General features: G+C 41.1%; 1 protein-coding gene across 1 annotated transcript in view; it reads right to left on the reverse strand.

Moving 5' to 3' along the window:
• Window positions 1-18,673, reverse strand: part of Prp4k (Pre-mRNA processing factor 4 kinase) — a 95,253-nt gene that overhangs the window by 35,146 nt on the left and 41,434 nt on the right. Inside the window, exons 6-13 of the mRNA XM_080283824.1 lie at window positions 14,380-14,584; window positions 8,643-8,911; window positions 8,218-8,407; window positions 6,469-6,569; window positions 5,552-6,250; window positions 3,958-4,074; window positions 2,461-2,614; window positions 1,586-1,723 (exon numbers count right to left, since the gene is read on the reverse strand). Coding sequence (XP_080139950.1) covers window positions 1,586-1,723; window positions 2,461-2,614; window positions 3,958-4,074; window positions 5,552-6,250; window positions 6,469-6,569; window positions 8,218-8,407; window positions 8,643-8,911; window positions 14,380-14,584 — 1,873 coding nt within the window. The remainder of the gene's footprint in view (window positions 1-1,585; window positions 1,724-2,460; window positions 2,615-3,957; window positions 4,075-5,551; window positions 6,251-6,468; window positions 6,570-8,217; window positions 8,408-8,642; window positions 8,912-14,379; window positions 14,585-18,673) is intronic.

Below are 18,673 nucleotides of genomic sequence, written 5' to 3' on the forward strand. Positions count from 1 at the left end.
CTGGAACCCTTCCCTCTTCCCAAGCCAATCTACACAACTTCCATATCCACTCCACAACAATCTCACCCCCATACCTAAGCATTTCACCGCACACTCCATCAATTCCTGGGGCCTTTCCCAGCTTAATCTTCTTCATCGCTTCCACTACTTCCGACCTACTGATCTCTTCCTCCCTCCTCTCATCTCTTCTTCTCCCAGCCACTCCCCAACCACTTATACTCACACTGCTCTCACTCTCTACATTCAACAAATCCTCAAAGTGCTCCTTCCGTCTCCTCAATTTCTCTCTCTTCTCCACCAACAATCTATTATTCCTATCTTTCACTCCCCTACTATTTCCCCTTTCACACTGCCTTACTTTCTTTACCTCCTTCCAAAACAATTTCTTACTCTCCCTCCATTTCACACTCAGATTCCTCCCAAACTCTTCATCCACTTTCTTCTTACTCTCCTTCACCAGTCTCTTAACCTCCCTTCTCCTGCTCACATATACCTCTCTCTTATCTCTCTCATCTTCTCCCCTACCTCTACTCGCCAACCATTCACCATACGCCTTCTTCTTTTGTTCCACAGCTCGTTTCACCTCATCATTCCACCATGCTGTCCCTTGTACACCCTTGCATCTCCTCCTCACTCCACAAACCGCCTCACACACTGCGCTTATCTCGTCCGTGAATATCTTACATACGTCTTCCACCCCTTCCATCTGCTATAGCTCACACCTTCCCAATCTTTCTTCCACTATGCTCTTATACTCTGTCCTCTTCTCACTATCTTGCAATTTCTCCACTCTTCTCACAGGAGCTGCTTCCTCCTGTCTTCCCCTTCACCTCCTCAACCACTTTCTTTGCAGATCTACCTTGGCCATCACTAAGTGATGGTCCGAGACTCCATTCCCCCACCCTCTCCACACCCTTGCATCCAACACTTGTCTTCTCATTCGCTCATCCACACACACGTAGTCTATCATTGCCTTTCGTTCAACAAGTTCACCATCCATCCTCCTCATTACTCTCCATGTATACCGGTGGATCATCTTATAACGAAAGTACTTCACACAGACAGAAATTTTCTCTTCCAACAACTATCACCTTTTCACTACATTTCCCTCTACAACTCACTTACTGAAATGCAAAGAACTACAAATCAAACAACAAAAATCCTCTTTGCTATCAGAAAGCATCATGCACATCATCATCATCTACTTAGAGATACTCCATCCCTCACCAGTAATTAATGTCTTCACTCTTCCTTCCACAACGTGAATTTTAACCTCTCATAATGTTATCCTTCTATATACAGTATCCTGTACATTTAAACCACTAACTCAACCATCAATCTACTCTTACAATTGCTTCACTACCATTATAAAAACTCTTTGCAGTGATCTATCCACACTGTACATACAAAAAACCTTCCATAATCTAACCTTATTTACCATGTCATACACTTTTTCCAGATTCGTAAATGCTATAAATACCAGATTAATTTCAATATTATTAATGATTCTACTCACTTCAAGCATTTGTTTTTTAATCAGTGAACAATGGGTATTTCAATGATCATACCATTCAACAACACTTACTAAAATATTGTCTGGCTTGACATCAGCATGAAGTATGTTACATTTTCTCAACAGTTTCAGGGCACAAAACAGCTGGTGGGTATATGATCGTACTGCCTTCACATGCAGACCCACATCTTTGCCATATTTCTTCAATACCTGCAAAAAGAAAAAATTCCATTAACACCTGAAAGTGAAAAAAGTTATTCTTCATCTAGCTAATGTCAACAGTTATTCATGACTAACTGAGATACTGTGTAGTCTTAGGCCACTGATTATTTATTTTCCTTTGTGGAGGATTCAGATGCAACCTCAAGTTACATGGGTGGAATGTGTCTTCATATGATCCCTGACTAGAGGTACTTTTGTTCTTGATGTTCGTGATCTGTATCTGTGGTATTAGTGCACCCTGTTGTTATTCTTAAGTTTTTGTCTTGTGTTTTTTTGGCTTATCAATGTTTGTGTTGGTTCAGGTGTAGGCCCAACTTGGGCTAGTGCCATTCATTACTGTTCTGATGAACTGTTTATAGAATGTTTTCAAGGATTCTTTCCGCTGTTCAAAGGTAATGCCCATAGGTGTTTTCAAGGGACTAAATTCATGAGCATCTTAAATCACTATTACACCAAATGTCTATTTGTTAGTGATATGGTAAGCACCATACATAGTGAATAATTCCATTTTGCTCATCACTCAATGTGGTCACAAGAAGGAAGCACTACAATGAGTGAGATGATGATGGTGCCTACCTATAAAAGTATAAAGAGGGATATTACCTGACATTCACAGAGGAATAAGAATAGATCATTAACATAATGCTTGCATGGGAGTGTCAGTGTATGTTTCCTTGTGACAGTACACCTATGCGAATAATTTTCTCATGTTCTGTGACACTTACCTCTCTCAGAGACATGGAGAGTGGTTCAAACACCATACACAAGTGATTTTTGTGGAAGAAATGTCTGAACAGCCTCAGACAGTGATACTTGTCATCAGGGTCTGCATCATTCAGTGTTTTCAAGATGTTCAGTTCTCTCTTCCCAGTCTTGTGCCTGCAAAAGACAATAAAAAAAAGACGAAAAATAAAATATAACAATAACCATCATCATAAAGAAACAGGATCACTACAATTTAACAACACCTGATCAGTTCATCTGAGTAAGGATATCACAAATGTAACTCCGTAAAAACATAATTCTACATCAGCAACAGTTCCCTCTTCTGTCTCAACCACCTTCAAATAGACAGGAATTTCTCTCTCTCTCCCATCTAATTCTCAAATATACACGATTTATATACCACTGCATCTGCAAATCTGATAAGGCAAGGTCAAAGTTTCCACTTCACCACATTGCCAATCATAATACACGACACTTGCAGTCAAAGTGAGTGCCAACCTGCCCAGGTAGTGACAACAAACATGAACACAGCTGATGCAGTGCATATCATATGTGGATCTAAAATACAAGTAAATCATTTGAGGCCATATTTACATCCACCTAAGTGACCACTCTGATGGTCAGAGTGGTCATGCATGTTCTGCTCCTAAGGCTCCTTTGACTGCAATGGACGTTTCACGACAGCAGTGTAGGAATAGGCATAGCCCCCTAATAGGAATACATCATGATGTATATGCAACACAAAGATCAGTAGGACATGGTGGTGAGTGTTACATGAGAAAGACAAAGTATGAGCTCACTGCTCAAAGAATAATCGTAACCGCTAAAATATTTCATGCTGCTGCTGGATGTCTGGCTGACTAAAATGAGAGAGAGAGAGAGAGAAATATCACACTGTAAGTGCAACTGGTGCGTTAGCATCAGCTAACTCCACTGCAGCACAGATCCCCTCCAGAATGGTACAATATGAATGACGAAAGAGTTGCAGACAAGTGAGTGTAATGCCGCTAAGGACAGAATCTATCTTTGTTACTACTCATGTTACAGGTGATTTCCAAGTGGAACTATAAGCTGTGTATAAAGCAAAGACTATACGGCAAAATGATGAGCATACACAGCAGATGGCATCCAGCCAGACCCTTGGCCCTCCCCACTGGCCCTCCCATTTGAAATCTGGTTTATTCAATGTGTGCACACTACATTACAGTGCACCCCTCACCAACTTTAAGGCTTGGCCCTACCTTGGCTGCCCCATTTATGAAGACCTAGCTATGCTACTGGTACTGAGCTAATAACATGTAGGGTTGGGTTATGTCAGGGATGGTGTCCATCTGTTTGATGAGCAGCACTGGTTGTATTTACCTGGCTAATATGCACCTACTGAACAAATTTAGCCTGAATACAGACTAAACTATGATTCTTGCACATAACTCTATGCATGCATCATCTACCAAATGTCAATGAAGATTATATAATACATAACACTCGATGCTAACATAATTTCATTGTTCCTGATAATCTTGATTGCAACATCTTGGCCTCCTCGCGCAGCATCCCTGGCTCGCACAACATTACTGAACACTCCCTGTCCAGTATACCCATACACAGTGTACCTGCATGGGAAAAGTACAGCCATATATCAATTATCCACCAATATCTGAACATAGGGGAAAAAAAAAAAAGTCCAGCCACTATGGATTAAACCTTTTGTCTTGAGCTTAATAAAACTTTTGGCATTAGCCAGAATAAGGTACAGTACCAAAGTGATCACTTGCCCAGTAAAGAGATGGGTTGATGTTTGCAGCTATCCATGAGCATGATAACATTCCTCTAATTGCACTTCAGCATTTGGAAAACATGTTTCTTGGTTAAAAAAAAAAAAAAAAAAAAAAAAAAAAAAAAAGGGGGGGGGGGGGAAGGGAGGTAAGATCCAGAAACAAGGTAAGGAAAAGTGTGGAGGTGGAATAAATGGGAACCGCATGTCCAGAAAAATGGCTCCCACAATCATTCAAACCCCTGAATCTAGACTACATCTCACAAGGTTAACCATTTGTGCATATTTTTAAAAATTTATCTTTACACATATGCTTCACACACATTTGCCAAGTAGTCATTCTGTTGACCATCACGCTAAAAAAGGATGTCAAACCCCTGTCAGTGCTTCTCCATATATTTTTACACATCCTGGAGCTTCATACAATCAAATGAATCCCCTGTAAACTACTGAGCTTCCTAAACTTCCATACATTTATTTACCAATCCATTCACCTTTTTGCTGATATACCACATCTCCTCCCAAATTCAGATTAATTCAAAATATTACAGTTTCACCCTCTGTACATCCCTAACTGATGTTTAACTCTATTCCAGATGATGTCCTTTTTAGCTAATCAATGCTACCATGTAATACTATAACTTAGGGAAGGTGTCTTGTATTAAACCGGTTTACAAAAAAGAGGTCCCTCAACTCAACTGGTTAAAGGTGGCTTGGTGTTACTGGAAGCAAGATTGCATTTCACATAACGAGATGTAAACATACAGCATATACAGGAGTAGCTGTGATAATGTCTGGATGAGTAAACATCATCATCATCTATACCTCTTCCCCCACATTAAGATGGGGTTGAGGTAGGGTCCCTAAGAGCCAGAAGTTTAAATACGGTAATAGAAATCAACCAACGTTTGATCAAACGAATAGGCCACCATCACTCACTCACCAATGAAACCCCTGGAATCCTGACTTCATTTCACAGACATGCATACTAAAATGCTTCATACTACCTATCACCCAGAGTCAATCTGATGACTATCACTTCACTGGGAAAGAACAGGGGTGCCAAACTTGTAATACATTCCTTCGTACAAAAGTCTTCAAGCCAGCTCAATCCACTGCCAGTTCCCTAACCTCATCACTCTCCATAACTCTTCTGCAAACACTCATTATCATACCTATCGACCTTCTTGATCTACCATACCTCCTCCCACCTTCAAACTTGCTCAAGTAAACCCTTTTTACCACTCTATTAACACCCATTCTCTCCACATAAGTAAACAACAATCATTAAATAACTACACTAACCATGAACTCACCTTGCATCCAGTATTTCACCAATGCGTACACGGTAATATCCCTCAGCGTCGTCCCAGTTGTCCATCAGGTTGGGGTTCTCTGCAGCTCCCTGGTGGATGTCCCCAAGCTTATCCACTGCAAAGTTGTCCCCAAACATGTCTGAAAACATGTCTTTGGTTTTCCTGTCCTTTTCTGTAAGGCCCTTATTGTGAGCAGACTCTTCCTCATTCTCCTTCTCCCCTGCTTTGAACTGGTCTTGCAATTCCTTAGAGTTCCTTTCACTTGATGATTCATTATCTTGTTTCTCCTTGTTTTCAGTCTGTTTATTACTCTGATTCTCCTTGTCTTCACTACTACTCCTGCTTCTACTTCTGCTCCTACTCCTGCTGGTGCTTCTGCTTCTGCTACGACTACTTGATGCACGGGAGTGCAAAGAACGAGATCGAGACCTCGAGGGGGACTTTTCCCGGGACCTTGAAGGGGACTTTTCCCGGGACCTTGAGGGGGACTTTTCCCGGGACCTTGAGGGGGACTTTTCCCGGGACCTTGAGAGGGACTTTTCCCGGGACCTTGAGGGAGACTCTTCCCGGGACCTTGAGAGAGACTTTTCCCGGGACCTCGAGGGAGACTTTTCCTGGGACCTCGACGGAGACTTTTCCCGGGACCTTGAGGGAGACTTCTCCCTACTCTCTTCAGCTGACTGCAGTTGTGATGGTGGCCTAATAGGGGAAAAACATCTATTAATATGATATACACAGGAATAAATTATAAAAGCAACAGTATAAATACTAGTACAGGTATATGAAATAAAATGATTCAAAGTGAGTGAGAGGCCAATATGCAATACCTGACTAACAAATAAACGGCATTTGAAAAGAATTATACAAATATATTTTGCTAAAGTAAACACATAATCTACAACTATGCAAACACTGACCTTGAGGCTGGTGCTGGTGAATCCCGAGGAGTGTTGGTGAGGGACGGAACCACACTGCTACCAGGCGTCCCCTGTGATGAGTCCTTTTCTAACCCTAGTTTCTGAAAATGGAAAAAAAAAAAATAAATAAATAAATAAAAATACTACAACTGTTTGAAGATGTGAATGACAATGTAAAAAAAAAAAAGAGGGGGGGGGACTACTATACAGCAACAGCTGGTTCAAGCAAGTCCTGGAATGGGATGCCTTTATGCTGTGGCAATGATATAGCTGGGCTACCCAGCTACTGTATACATACATCCTTCAACTCCTTCCCTCTACTCCAAGAGCAGCTGTGGACTGCTGGAGAAGACCAACTTTAGCCTGTAGCCTACTAGGTTCATGTTTAAGATCAGCCTGGAGCTACTATTACTATTACTACTACAACAGTACTATTGGTTCAAGCAATACATTCACAACCAGAGGCTCCAAGACTCCCAACTAACAGCTTCTACAGTACTTTCCACCTCTAAATTACTGTATACATATCTTCCTCCTTATCTTTGGTAATGTTAACACCCATAATGTTGTGTTCTGCTGCCCACTAATTACAGTATGAATGCATCCACTGAAGAGTAGTTTAGAGTTTTGTAAATGTGTATGAGTGCTATCTACAGCAGAATACCATTGTACCAATTGGAGTGGTCACGACCAACTGTCTCTGTCACTCTGGCTTCAGACATCAAGCTGCCTTCTCTCCAACTCACACCACCCTCATTCAAGCACCTCTCCCCTCATTCATCCATCTCAACCTCAGTCTCCACCCCCTCTGCCCCTCCATCTCCCACACATACACTCTCCTGTTCAATCTCTCATTTTCCAATCTTTCCACATGGTTTAACCATCTGAGGATATTTCTCCCAACACCTTCCAGTATATCTACTCTAACATCACAATACTCATTAAATTCACTAGGCTGTCTGTCTTTCTACCTAACTTCACATTCTTCTCTCGGCTAACCCATATCCACACCTCTCATTCCTGACCCATGGTTTTTCACTGAAATCCACACTTCATCTCCACGTGTTAGAGTACAGATCACAACGTTATCATGGAACAACTTCTTTACTTCCATGTTCACCTCCCCTTTCCTTATCATCATCCTCACAATGTAATGTACCAGTAATACTGACAGAAAGTTATAAATACACTTCTGTCCAAATGAAGGAATTATACCTTCCAATGTTGTCAACTGTGCAGCAGTGTTCTCTGAACATCCTTTTTAAATTATGCCACATACTCTCTGTTGTCAGGGATGCATCACTTTCATGTTTATCAATTCCAATTCAAATCCTAGATCGGAATTAATATATAAATTATTGATTCTAGTTAGTTCAGTTTATGTGATTTTCATTTCCAATTACTGTACCTGTATTTCCAATTATGGGGTATTTTTCAATTCCTGTTCAGATCATTTATTTTTTACTTATGTATGAATGGAATGAACAGGAAAGTGATGAATGCCATAAGGAGTCTTTACAATGATGGTGAATTCTTTGTATTCCTGCAAGACTTGCCTACTTCACTAGGCATGCTGTTGATAGTTCACCTGAGATTATGTTTTCCTCATCACATCCTTAGGTGGCAAAAAAAATAAAACAAGGTCAGGATGATGACAACAATGGGGGTAATATATATTTTTTCCTAACTGTATTTGTTTATAAAGATAAAACTTCAAACCTCAATACTACCAAGCTTAAACTCACTAACTTTGTAAAGCTCTTCCCTCTGCTTCCTCATGCGCTCAATCTTCTGTTCCTCTTCTTCTTCATCCTCCTCAAAGTCAATGTCACCCACTTCACTCTCTGAGGTAGATTCCTGTGGTTTCCCAAATATCAGCTCCTTCTGGCGCTCCCTCTCTCGGTCAATTTCACGGTTTCGACTGTAGTCAATTTCTGGCCTGAGAATCAAAGAGTCATTCTTAGTCATTTTCTTTTCCACTGGCCAACTGTGAATAAACATACAAAACATAGTCTATGGGGTCGCTAAATTTCTTACAGTCAAAACTGCACATTACAACTCACTAATACAGCACAATCAGCTTGCTTTCTAGAAGATGACGAGTTACAATTCTGTTATAGCTATTGCTTCATTATTGCAAACGCTATACAGAAAGACAAAAATACTGTACTCACTTTTTATCTCTGTCTCTATCTCTCTCTCTGTCTTTGTCATGATCTCTGTCTCTATCCCTCTCCCTGTCTCTGTCCCTGTCACGATCTCTGTAGGTATCATCTCTTCGCCGCTCCCTTTCTTTATCCCTGCTGTCAGCCCGCTCCCTGAGCCTCTCCTCTCGCAGTCTCTCTCTCTCCTTCCTTTCCTCCATCTTCTTCTCCCATTCCCTTTTCCGGCGTTCCTCTCTTTCTTTCCACTCCCGTTCTCTTTGCTCCTTCTCCTGCTGTAACTGGGGGGGGGGGGGAAATGGTTAAAAACCACACCTGAAGTTAACGACAACACACACTGCAATAATCAAATCACTGTCTTACTTCAGATGGAACCAAGAGAACATATGGTTCAGCCTAACTGTCTATATCACAAACATGAAATTAATCAAATGAAGTTCCACTAGAATCCATTCTCTCATTCACACTCTTCAAACCTATACATGCATCACACCCTAGCCATTCACAAACACATAACCACATGCCAAACTGCTGACTTCGGTCAAGGACAACAGGTTGACAACTGCCCTAGTCAAATCCACCACCACACTCATCATCAGCAGTACACAAGAACACAGGTACTTCTCTCCTATCACACTTAACAATGTATGTGTGACACACTGACAAACACACCCTCTCCTATGATCCTTGGAGTGACACATGATTTATCTTCCAGGACCACATACAAGACATCATGAGGGGAAGCATGCCCAGGCTCAATGCACTCAGGGCAGCAATAAGAAGCTCTCCTTACTCTACAAACAATTCATTAAATCAGAGATGATCTATGCTTGGCATGGGCTCCCATCCTAATACTTATTAAAACAGCTTGCAAACCATACAGAACAATGTCTTACACATCACCACTAGCTGCACCAAATCCACTTCCAGAGCTCACTTACATTCTGAAACTAAAGTCCTCCCTGTCAAAGACTACTATGATTTAAGAGACACTTAATCCTACATAGAGCCCATGCCAATACACAACACTCGTCATTTGTTAATACCTGTACACAACACTCCAGGATTTTTTTTTTTCTTTTTTTTTTTTTAACACAAAGAATAAGGAACCAAAGGCCAGGGGACAGCAAATTCCTCCTTCCAAGAGAAAACAAAAACAATATAACAGAGAGCCAAATTCAAGATCCATTCATTTTGAGATGCCTGGACACACTGCGGTTGAAAGACTGGATATCGTAGGCAGTAAGAAAAACAGACAGAGGGAAACAGTTCCAGAGGTGACCTGTTGCATAAAAGGACTGGAAGTAGCAGTTAACTCTTGCATTACAGAGTTGGACAGAACAGAGATGAGAGTTTACTGCTTGGCGAATTCTACATGACAGTATTGTGATACCAACTCTAACATACGGAAGTGAAGCTTGGACGTTGTTGGAAGGACACAAGTCAAGAGTGAGAGCAGTGGAAATGAGTTATTTAAGAGGAGCCTGTGGAGTCACGTTCAGAGACAGGCTGACGAATGAGGATATAAAGGAGCGTTGTGGTGTGGATGTGGATGTGATAGGAAGCGATATGAGGAACACACTGAGGTGGTTTGGCCATGTGGAGAGGATGGAGGGTGAAAGACTGACAAAGAGAGTGTATGTGAGTGAGGGGGAGGGAGGGAGGGGGAGGCCAAGGATGAGATGGAGGGATGGGGTGGAGAGTTATATGAGAGAGGGGGGTGTGAGTTGGGAGCAGGGCAGTGAAATGGCGGGGGACAGGGCGACTTGGAGGCGATTTGTTTGCGGCCACCCCAAACAGGATTGAGGCGTCTGGCAATAGATAGATAAATAGAATTCTACATGCCAGCCATAGTGGTGGAGGGATGCAAATAGACAGTTCAGAGGTGGTCAAAAAAAAAAAAAAAAAAAAAAAAAAAAAAAAAAAAATTGAGAGAGAGAGAGAGAGATAAAAATGCAACAGTGCCGTGAAGAGACAGAGGTTGAAGGAAGCCAGTAAGAGGAGGAGAGTTAATGAGACAAAAAGCCTTCGACTCCACCCTGTTGAGATGAGCTTTGTGTGGAGAGCCTCCCCACGCATGAGAGTTGTATTCTACACGGGGGCGAATAAAACCCATGTATAAAGCCAACAACTGTGTAGAGGTAAAGAAGGTACAGAGTCAGCACAGCACATCCAATCTCTTGGAAGTGGATTTTACAAGAGAGGTAATATGCTTTTTCCAAGATAAATCCCAAGAGAATGAAACCCCAGGTATGTTTAAAGGTGATGTGGGATTGAGCTAGATATTGTTAAAAATTAAAGGATAATCCTGTGGAAGACTCTGTCAGGTTGGTAGCTGTAAGAAATGAGTTTCTGATGCACTGAAAACAACAAGCGTTATTTTTACCCCAATCAGAGATATGAGCCAAGTCAGACATTAGGTGTGCCATAGCCTCATCCGTTGTTTGTTGAAGCAACTACTGAGATGGACACTGTGGGAAGCAAATGAAAAGGTGAAGGGTGGAGTCATCTGCATATGAGTGGATAGGGTTAGATGTACAGCTAAGGTCAATGATGAAAAAAAGGAAGAAAGTTGAAAAAAGGTAGAGAGCTGGTGATAGGACAGAGCCCTGAGGAACACCACTACTGATAGTTCTAGGAGAAGAACAGTGACTGCCTACAATGGCAGCTATAGAACGACCAGAAAGGAAGCTGGAGATGAAGGCACAGAAAGAAGGATGGAAACCGTAAAAGGGTAGTTTGGATATAAAAGATTTAAGCCAGACTCGATCAAAAGCCTTTAAGATGTCAAGTGTGATGGCAAAGCTTTTGCCAAAGTCCCGAAAGGAGGATGACAAGGAGTCTGAAAGGTAGGTGAGAAGATCACCAATGGAATATCCCTCCTGGAACCCATTCTGACAGTCAGAAAGAAGGTTGTGATAGGAAAGATGCTTTAAAATTTTTTTCATCATGAATAGACTCGAAACCTTTTGAAATACAGGATGTTAAAGCAACTGGGGGATAGTTAGAGGGCTGGGAATGGTCACCCTTCTTTGGGACAGGCTGAATGAGAGCAAACTTCCAGCAAGAAGGAGAGGTGCAAGCTGATACACAAAGACGAAAGAGTTTACCTAGGCAAGGTGTAAGCACAGAAGCACAGTTCTTGAGGACAACAAGAGGGACCCATCAGGCCCATATGCCTTGTTAGTATTGAGGCCAGTGATGGCAGTAAATACATCAGCTGAAGAAATTTTAATGTCAACCATGAGGGAGTCAGAGAGGGGAAGAGATAGAGGGACAGCTCCGGAATTGTCTGTGGAATTGGAGGGGAACGTCTGAGAGAAGAGTTGTGCTTTATCAGCTGAAGAAATATCTATAGGGCCATCAGAGTGGAAAAGAGGAGGGAAGGATGATGAGGTAAAGTTGTTAGAATGGTTTCTGGCAAGGCGCCAGAAGGAGGGGGAAGAATTCGAGTTGGAGAGTTCAGAGCATTTAGTACAGATGAAGTTATTTTTAACTATTATTAATTACACAAGGCACATTCGGTAACACAACTAGGCACATAAAACAATCATTACACAAACATCAAAACCTATACAACAACATTCCACCCCCAAACACTCCAACACCAGTCATGAAGAAACACTTTCATACCTACTCCAGGCACAGGGCAATACACCCAAGTCCCCCCTCCTGTCATCCACCCATCAGAGGTATTCCTCATATAGATATGATCGAGTTCATCTAGCTAGACTTAGTTCAGGACATTACTCTGCCCTCCCTAGCTACCAGCTTAGATTTGGGTTGGATGGAATAACACATGACATGTGCCCTGCTTGCAGACTAGGCCCACATAACATGACACACTTAATGGAGTACTGCACAGCACATACCACACTAAAATGACACGACACAAGCAGTGTATGGAACCTGTGAGACAACCCTACATGGGTAGCTGCTTACCTGCAGTTGACAGATCTGCTTGATCAGATGGATCTGGGTTGAACAACAACAATTACAAAAACAACAACTTGAGTTTTACCCTATCTCACATTGCAGAGCCATAGACATTATACATTCGTGTCTTGCTCTTGAACTGATGTTGAACTACTCACTTAGAAATATATCTACTCATACACATTGTGAAAACTCTTTACAACATTAAAGAGCTTTCCATGCATACTGTATGTACACTATGTTAAACTTTCAACAAACCTTCTCTATTCACTTTGTCATACACTTTTTCCACATCCTGTTTTTCAGAGTAGCTTATATTCTTCCTTAATCATCAACAATCATATACTTTTCTTTTCCTAACTAGTCTTCACGTTTCTTATTCTCAATGTAGTCCCTGCTTTCACTGGAACCTCCTTCTTTCATTCACTCTAGCCACTATTTCCCCTTTTCTTCCACTGTTCCATCAATTTCCTTATCCCATCAAGCTATACTTTTCTTTCTTATTGCTAACCTCGCAACACCACACAGAACTTCCTTACCAAACACTTCCTGTATACACTCCATGTTTTTTCCAAATAAAATTTGCTCCCAACTGTAGACCCTAACTCCTCCACTACCTTAAAGCTTATACTTATTCACCACTTTGTTTTTAAGCTTTTCCACTTTCAATCTTTCACTATGAATATTACCACTTCCTTTATCTCCAAAGTATTTTCAATTTCATCCCACATACCACAATTATATGATCAAATAAAACTCTGCACCTTAGATGGGTGTGTAGTGCATCCTTGAATGTAAGGCCTGGGAGAGCTAGGTTTACAACAGAAGAGTTGTGAGGAAGGATGGGACTGTAGCGTGTTGGTGTTGTGATAAGGAGGGGTAGACTGATACGATTTGGGCACACTGAAAGAATGGAGGAAGACAACTGGGTACAGAAGGTGAGAAGTATTAACGTTAGGGGTAAGGCTGTGAGAGACAGACCAAACACGACCTGGGAAGAGGTCATAGAATGTGACCTCAGGGATAAGAGACTGAATAGGGAAAACTGCCAGAGATTGGGCAGTGTGGACAGCTGCCATTAGGCAACCAAGGCTGACAAATGCAAGCATGTTGAAGCCTTTATAAATTATAAAATATGATACCGCTACCTTTCTCGCACAGCTATCAGGTTAACAATGCTCCCAAGCATTTTTCTACAAGAATGCTATCAGTTTGGTTCCTTCCAACATTCTTTTTAATCTTGCTATAACATACATATTTGTGAGCTTCCTTGCATTTGAAATATGAATTACTTAATGCATTACCTTCTCTCTATACATATCTTGCAACTGCCATTCCATTAATATTTTCCAACAGCTCTCAAAAATAACACATCATTCACAGGACTGCTGTTAACTCTCACATTTAGATCTCCCATCACAAACATTCTATAACTCAGAGTATTTATCCTACTACTTCACCTAGCTGGTCCCAAAACCTGTCCTTTGCTTCCTCCTCCGTCATTACATGGTGCACCCACAATAATCGGTTCTAATTCCACCATGTAGATGCATTTAGAGCTGATACACTTCAAATCCTCCATTCCACTCTGCCATTCATCATTCATCAACATCATCATCTCCTCCTTTACCCTACCCATACATGCTCACATCTGACCTTATATATTTCACTCCTTCCCACAACCATTTCCCTCCCTTTCATCTCTGTCTCGCATACATACACAACGTGCAATGCATCATCTATGTTCTGTTTATATTGTCTCGGTTTTTATCAACAGTTTGGCAACCATGTACAATGATCTAAATTTAAGTACCTTTTCTCGCAGTTGCCTCTCCTTCTCCTTCCTTTCTCGACTGCGTTCCCTGCGGTCCCTCTCTTCTGCCCTTGATCGCTCACGAGCAGAACTTTTGTCACGACTTCGATAGCTATCTCGGCGGTTTGACCCATCCTCTCGTCTATCCCGGTCTCGACGTTCTTTATCCCGACGTGACCTCTTTTCATCCACCCCACTCCTTGATCTGTCCAAGGAGATTCAGGAAAAACAAAATTTGCTTTAAGTCATATGTCTGAACTGGAAACTGACATTTTTGTCGTTGGTTGCACCTGTTCATCTGAAAATGAGAAGTTTGTATTAAATTACAGTTAATCATCAACTTATTTCCTCATTCCAAAAATGCTGTATTGTAAGTTAGAAATGAAATTTATTCAATAAAAATGTACAACTAACAATTTTGTACCGAACTTTTACTCTACATTTGTACTTCTTTTAAATAAAACCAACAAGTAAAACAATAGCAATATTACAAGGTCCTATGACTTCCATATACAGTACTGACAAAACTACTGTATTACATTTTTTGAAAGTTTTACACATTAGATCAGAACTCAACAGCGTAATTAAAATAGGCGATCTGCTGAGGCAATGGATATAATCAAAATACAGTACCTGACTATTTCCCAATTATATTTTTCAATAGTAAATGAGACTTAACCAACCTCTCAGGTAAATTCACCACCGTGGTTCTTTCAAAGAAAACTCCAATAAAAAGCATGTATTTGCACAGATTTTGTCACTAACTCTAAATATTCAAACTTTCAATTACTGCATCTATGAAGCAGATAAAACTAGACATTTTCTGAAACTGGCAACAAATAAGAGCTGAGTTTTGTGACAACACCACCACATCTTACACTTCCCAAGTCATTCAACATCTCTGTGGGGTGGGAATGCCTCACACTATACTGATAGCGTTTAGTTTGTAGCCTGGTAGTTAATCTTTCAATTGTATTTATATATTAAAGCTTGCATTTTTCTCCCCTTCTCTTCCTTTTTTTTTTTTTTGTCAAAAATATCTTTCTCTCTCTCTTTCCTGTATCATTCTATCAGAATGACCATGGACAATACCGTGCTAATATAAAGGTAGCTACACGTCATCCAACAGATGTGGCTTTAAGTTCATTAATAAAATAATAAGAACCAAGACATTCAACCAAATGACATAACTGTTGTATAAAGTCCATCTGCTTCCATTTCCCTAAAAAAAATTTTCATTTTACCAAAACTTGTCCCACACAGGACACATGTTGTTTTCTTAATACTTTAGCTGTAGGAGCTTCTTTAAGTAGAATATATGTGTAACTGTCTAGCATTAGCCAGAGTGATTACAAGGTTTGTCCCTCTCATAAACCTGTAGTATGACTGTACAGTATTCATGTACAGTACTTCTTCAAACTCACGGCCTACTGCCATTCCTAACTCGCCACACACGAGAATGACTGAATTTCTGTAATGAAAAATAAGAAGCATTTCTGTCTGGAGTACGAGAGTGACCTAGGGAACTAGTACCATCTGCCAGATAAGACATACCCATTAACGATGTACAGTATATGATGGTCCCCACTGGTCTTTATTTGGCATATTTGTATGTTATGAGGACTGTTCAGTCAGTACTACTGATATCTACCCAGCAACATTTTCTACTTCCCATAACCCTTTCATTTTTACTGTGCCGGCTTCTTTTTTACAGTCACTGACTGCAAGTTTGAAATAAAGCCAAGAGAAAGCCAAAATGTCTACACTCTTCACACCAGCTAAATGAGCCATTTCCACGACACAGATGATATTCAATGCAGGGCACCATCCTGTACAATGATTTTTTTTTTTTTTTTCATCTACCATGACTTCTGCTAGCTTGATCAACACTAAAAGAAAGCAGATTATCAGCCAACAAACTAAAACTGACACAAAGGAAAAGAATAATCCTGTACAGGTAATTAAATGTACTTCCTCTTTTTCTTCAGGTATCCCAAAGGATCACATGAATATCCTACACCTGTACCCACATATTCCCTATGTGTTCCAAAAGACTGAAGAAGGTGGAGGGTTGTTGGGCTGCGAATCTCATTACCATTATGATATACCCAAGAATAAAGTCACATATGCCTTAAACGTTAGTGATGCAAACTTGTATCAGTGTTCAGTGAGAAAGTGCGGAAAAAACAAAAAAGGGTGTCATGAGAGTTTTCATGGAAGGAATGTATGACACGATGAGACTGAGTGAAATGAAGGTACAATGCATGAAGTGGAAGACAACGAAGTTGTGATATGTACCTGTACAAGAATATGGAAGATGTGATGGAGTCGGTTTACTGACAAACGATCGCTGGAGAAGAGAAATGGATTTGAACACAAGAGAGGGTAGTTCTGTGCATGTTGGTCAAGTTAAACTTAGAACCTGTGATGAAATCCTGATAGGGACTTCAGGGTAAGGGGAACTGACCAGACTAAACAGGAGACCATGCAACTCGGAATGCATTGAACATAAAGGGGGGGTCAGAGGGCTGACAAGTGCAATCAAACCACTGCCTCACCAAATGTCTACAATATATGTACCGGTATGTATCTTCCAGATAATCATCCTTTGGTGTTTAATGGAAAAGTTTCTAAAGAAGGCAAAGAAGTTGTATGTTGCCTTCATGGATCTGAAGAAAGCACATGGCAGAATGGACAGACGATTGTGGAAAATATAAAAAATATAGGGCATACAGGGGAAGATGCTGAATGCCACGAAGAGTTTGTTATGAGGGCTCTAGGTCTGTAGTGCATGTGCATGAGCTGAGTGAATTTTTCCATCTGAATGCCATATTGAAACAGGATTTCTTCACAGTTGTTCAATTTGTATATGGATCATTTCATTTCGTTTTGTATATAAAGGCTCCAACATGCTTGCATGCGTCGGCCTTGACCATCTAATGGTGGCTTTCCATGCCGCTTGACCTCTGGCTGCCTCCCTATTCAGTCCAATATCCCTGAAGTCACACTCTATGACCTCGTCCCAGGTCTTTTTCAGTCTGCCTTTCGCAACCCCACTCCATCGTTCACATTTCTCAATTTCTGCACCCGATTGTCATTCCCCATTCTTTCCACATGCTCAAACCATCTCAATCTACCCCTCCTCACCACAACCTCAATACACTCCAATCCCATCCTTCCCTACAACTCCTCCATTGTAAACCTAGCCCCTCCTAGGTCTCGCATGCAACGACACACTGCATATCCACCTAATCATTGTTATTTCTGAACATCTGAGCCAACGAACATCCTCTTAATCTACTGCCCAGGTCACACTACCATACAGCATTACACTCCTAACACATGGATGAATTATAAATGAAATACAGTACAAGGTTGGCCAGTGGATACTGGAGGAGCCCTAATGAGAGTGGGCAGCATTTGGAAACTTACTGTTAAGTGAGGACGAAGGGGAACTGCAGGGCTCGGTGAATGAGTCTGGGACAGTATGTGAAAAATGGAATCTGAATGTGAGTGTAGAGAAGACTAAAGTTGTGGTCTTCAACAGAAATGATGTCACTGAATGCACAGTGAGGCTGGATAATCAGGAAATGGAAAATGTGAGTGCATTTAAGTACGTGGGTAATGTGAGGAGTAATGGTGGAAGTTTGGAGGTTGTAGTGCTTGACAGGGTAGAGCAGGGAAGAAAGTTGCTGGTTCACTGAAAGCAATGATGAGAAGTAGGAAGTGAGCGTAAAAAAAAAAAAAAAAAAAAAAAAAAAAAAAAGTTGCTACATTACAGTATTGTGATTCCTTCTCTAACATTTGGAAGCAAAGCTTGGAACTTGTTGAAAGGATACAAACCAAGAGTAACAGCAGTGGAAATGAGTTATCTGAGAGGAGCATGTGGAGTTACATGGAGAGAGACTGACAAACGAGGAAGTCCAGAAGCATTGTGGTGTGCATATGGATGTGACAGAAAGCATTAGGAGAAATACACTGAGGTGGTTGACCATGTGAAGAAGATGGAGAGCGAGAGACTAAATAGGACAGTGTATGTGAGGTGGAGGGGAGAAGAGGGAGGGGTAGACAAAGGATGAGTTGGAGGAATGGAGTGGAGGGGTATATGAGAGACGTGGATGTAAGCTGGGGGGAGGGCAGCGAAACGGCAGGGGACTGGGTGACATGGAGGTGAATTGTGTGTGCCCACCCCTTATGGGATTAAGACACCTGGCAATACTGTAATAGGACAAACAGATTTCATACACTCAATATCAGACTTCTATACTGTACACCCTCTTTCCACTTCCTAAAT

The sequence above is a fragment of the Coenobita brevimanus genome, chromosome 98 (assembly GCF_032717465.1).
Source record: "Coenobita brevimanus isolate Jiangsu-jjx chromosome 98, ASM3271746v2, whole genome shotgun sequence".
NCBI lineage: Eukaryota > Metazoa > Arthropoda > Malacostraca > Decapoda > Coenobitidae > Coenobita > Coenobita brevimanus.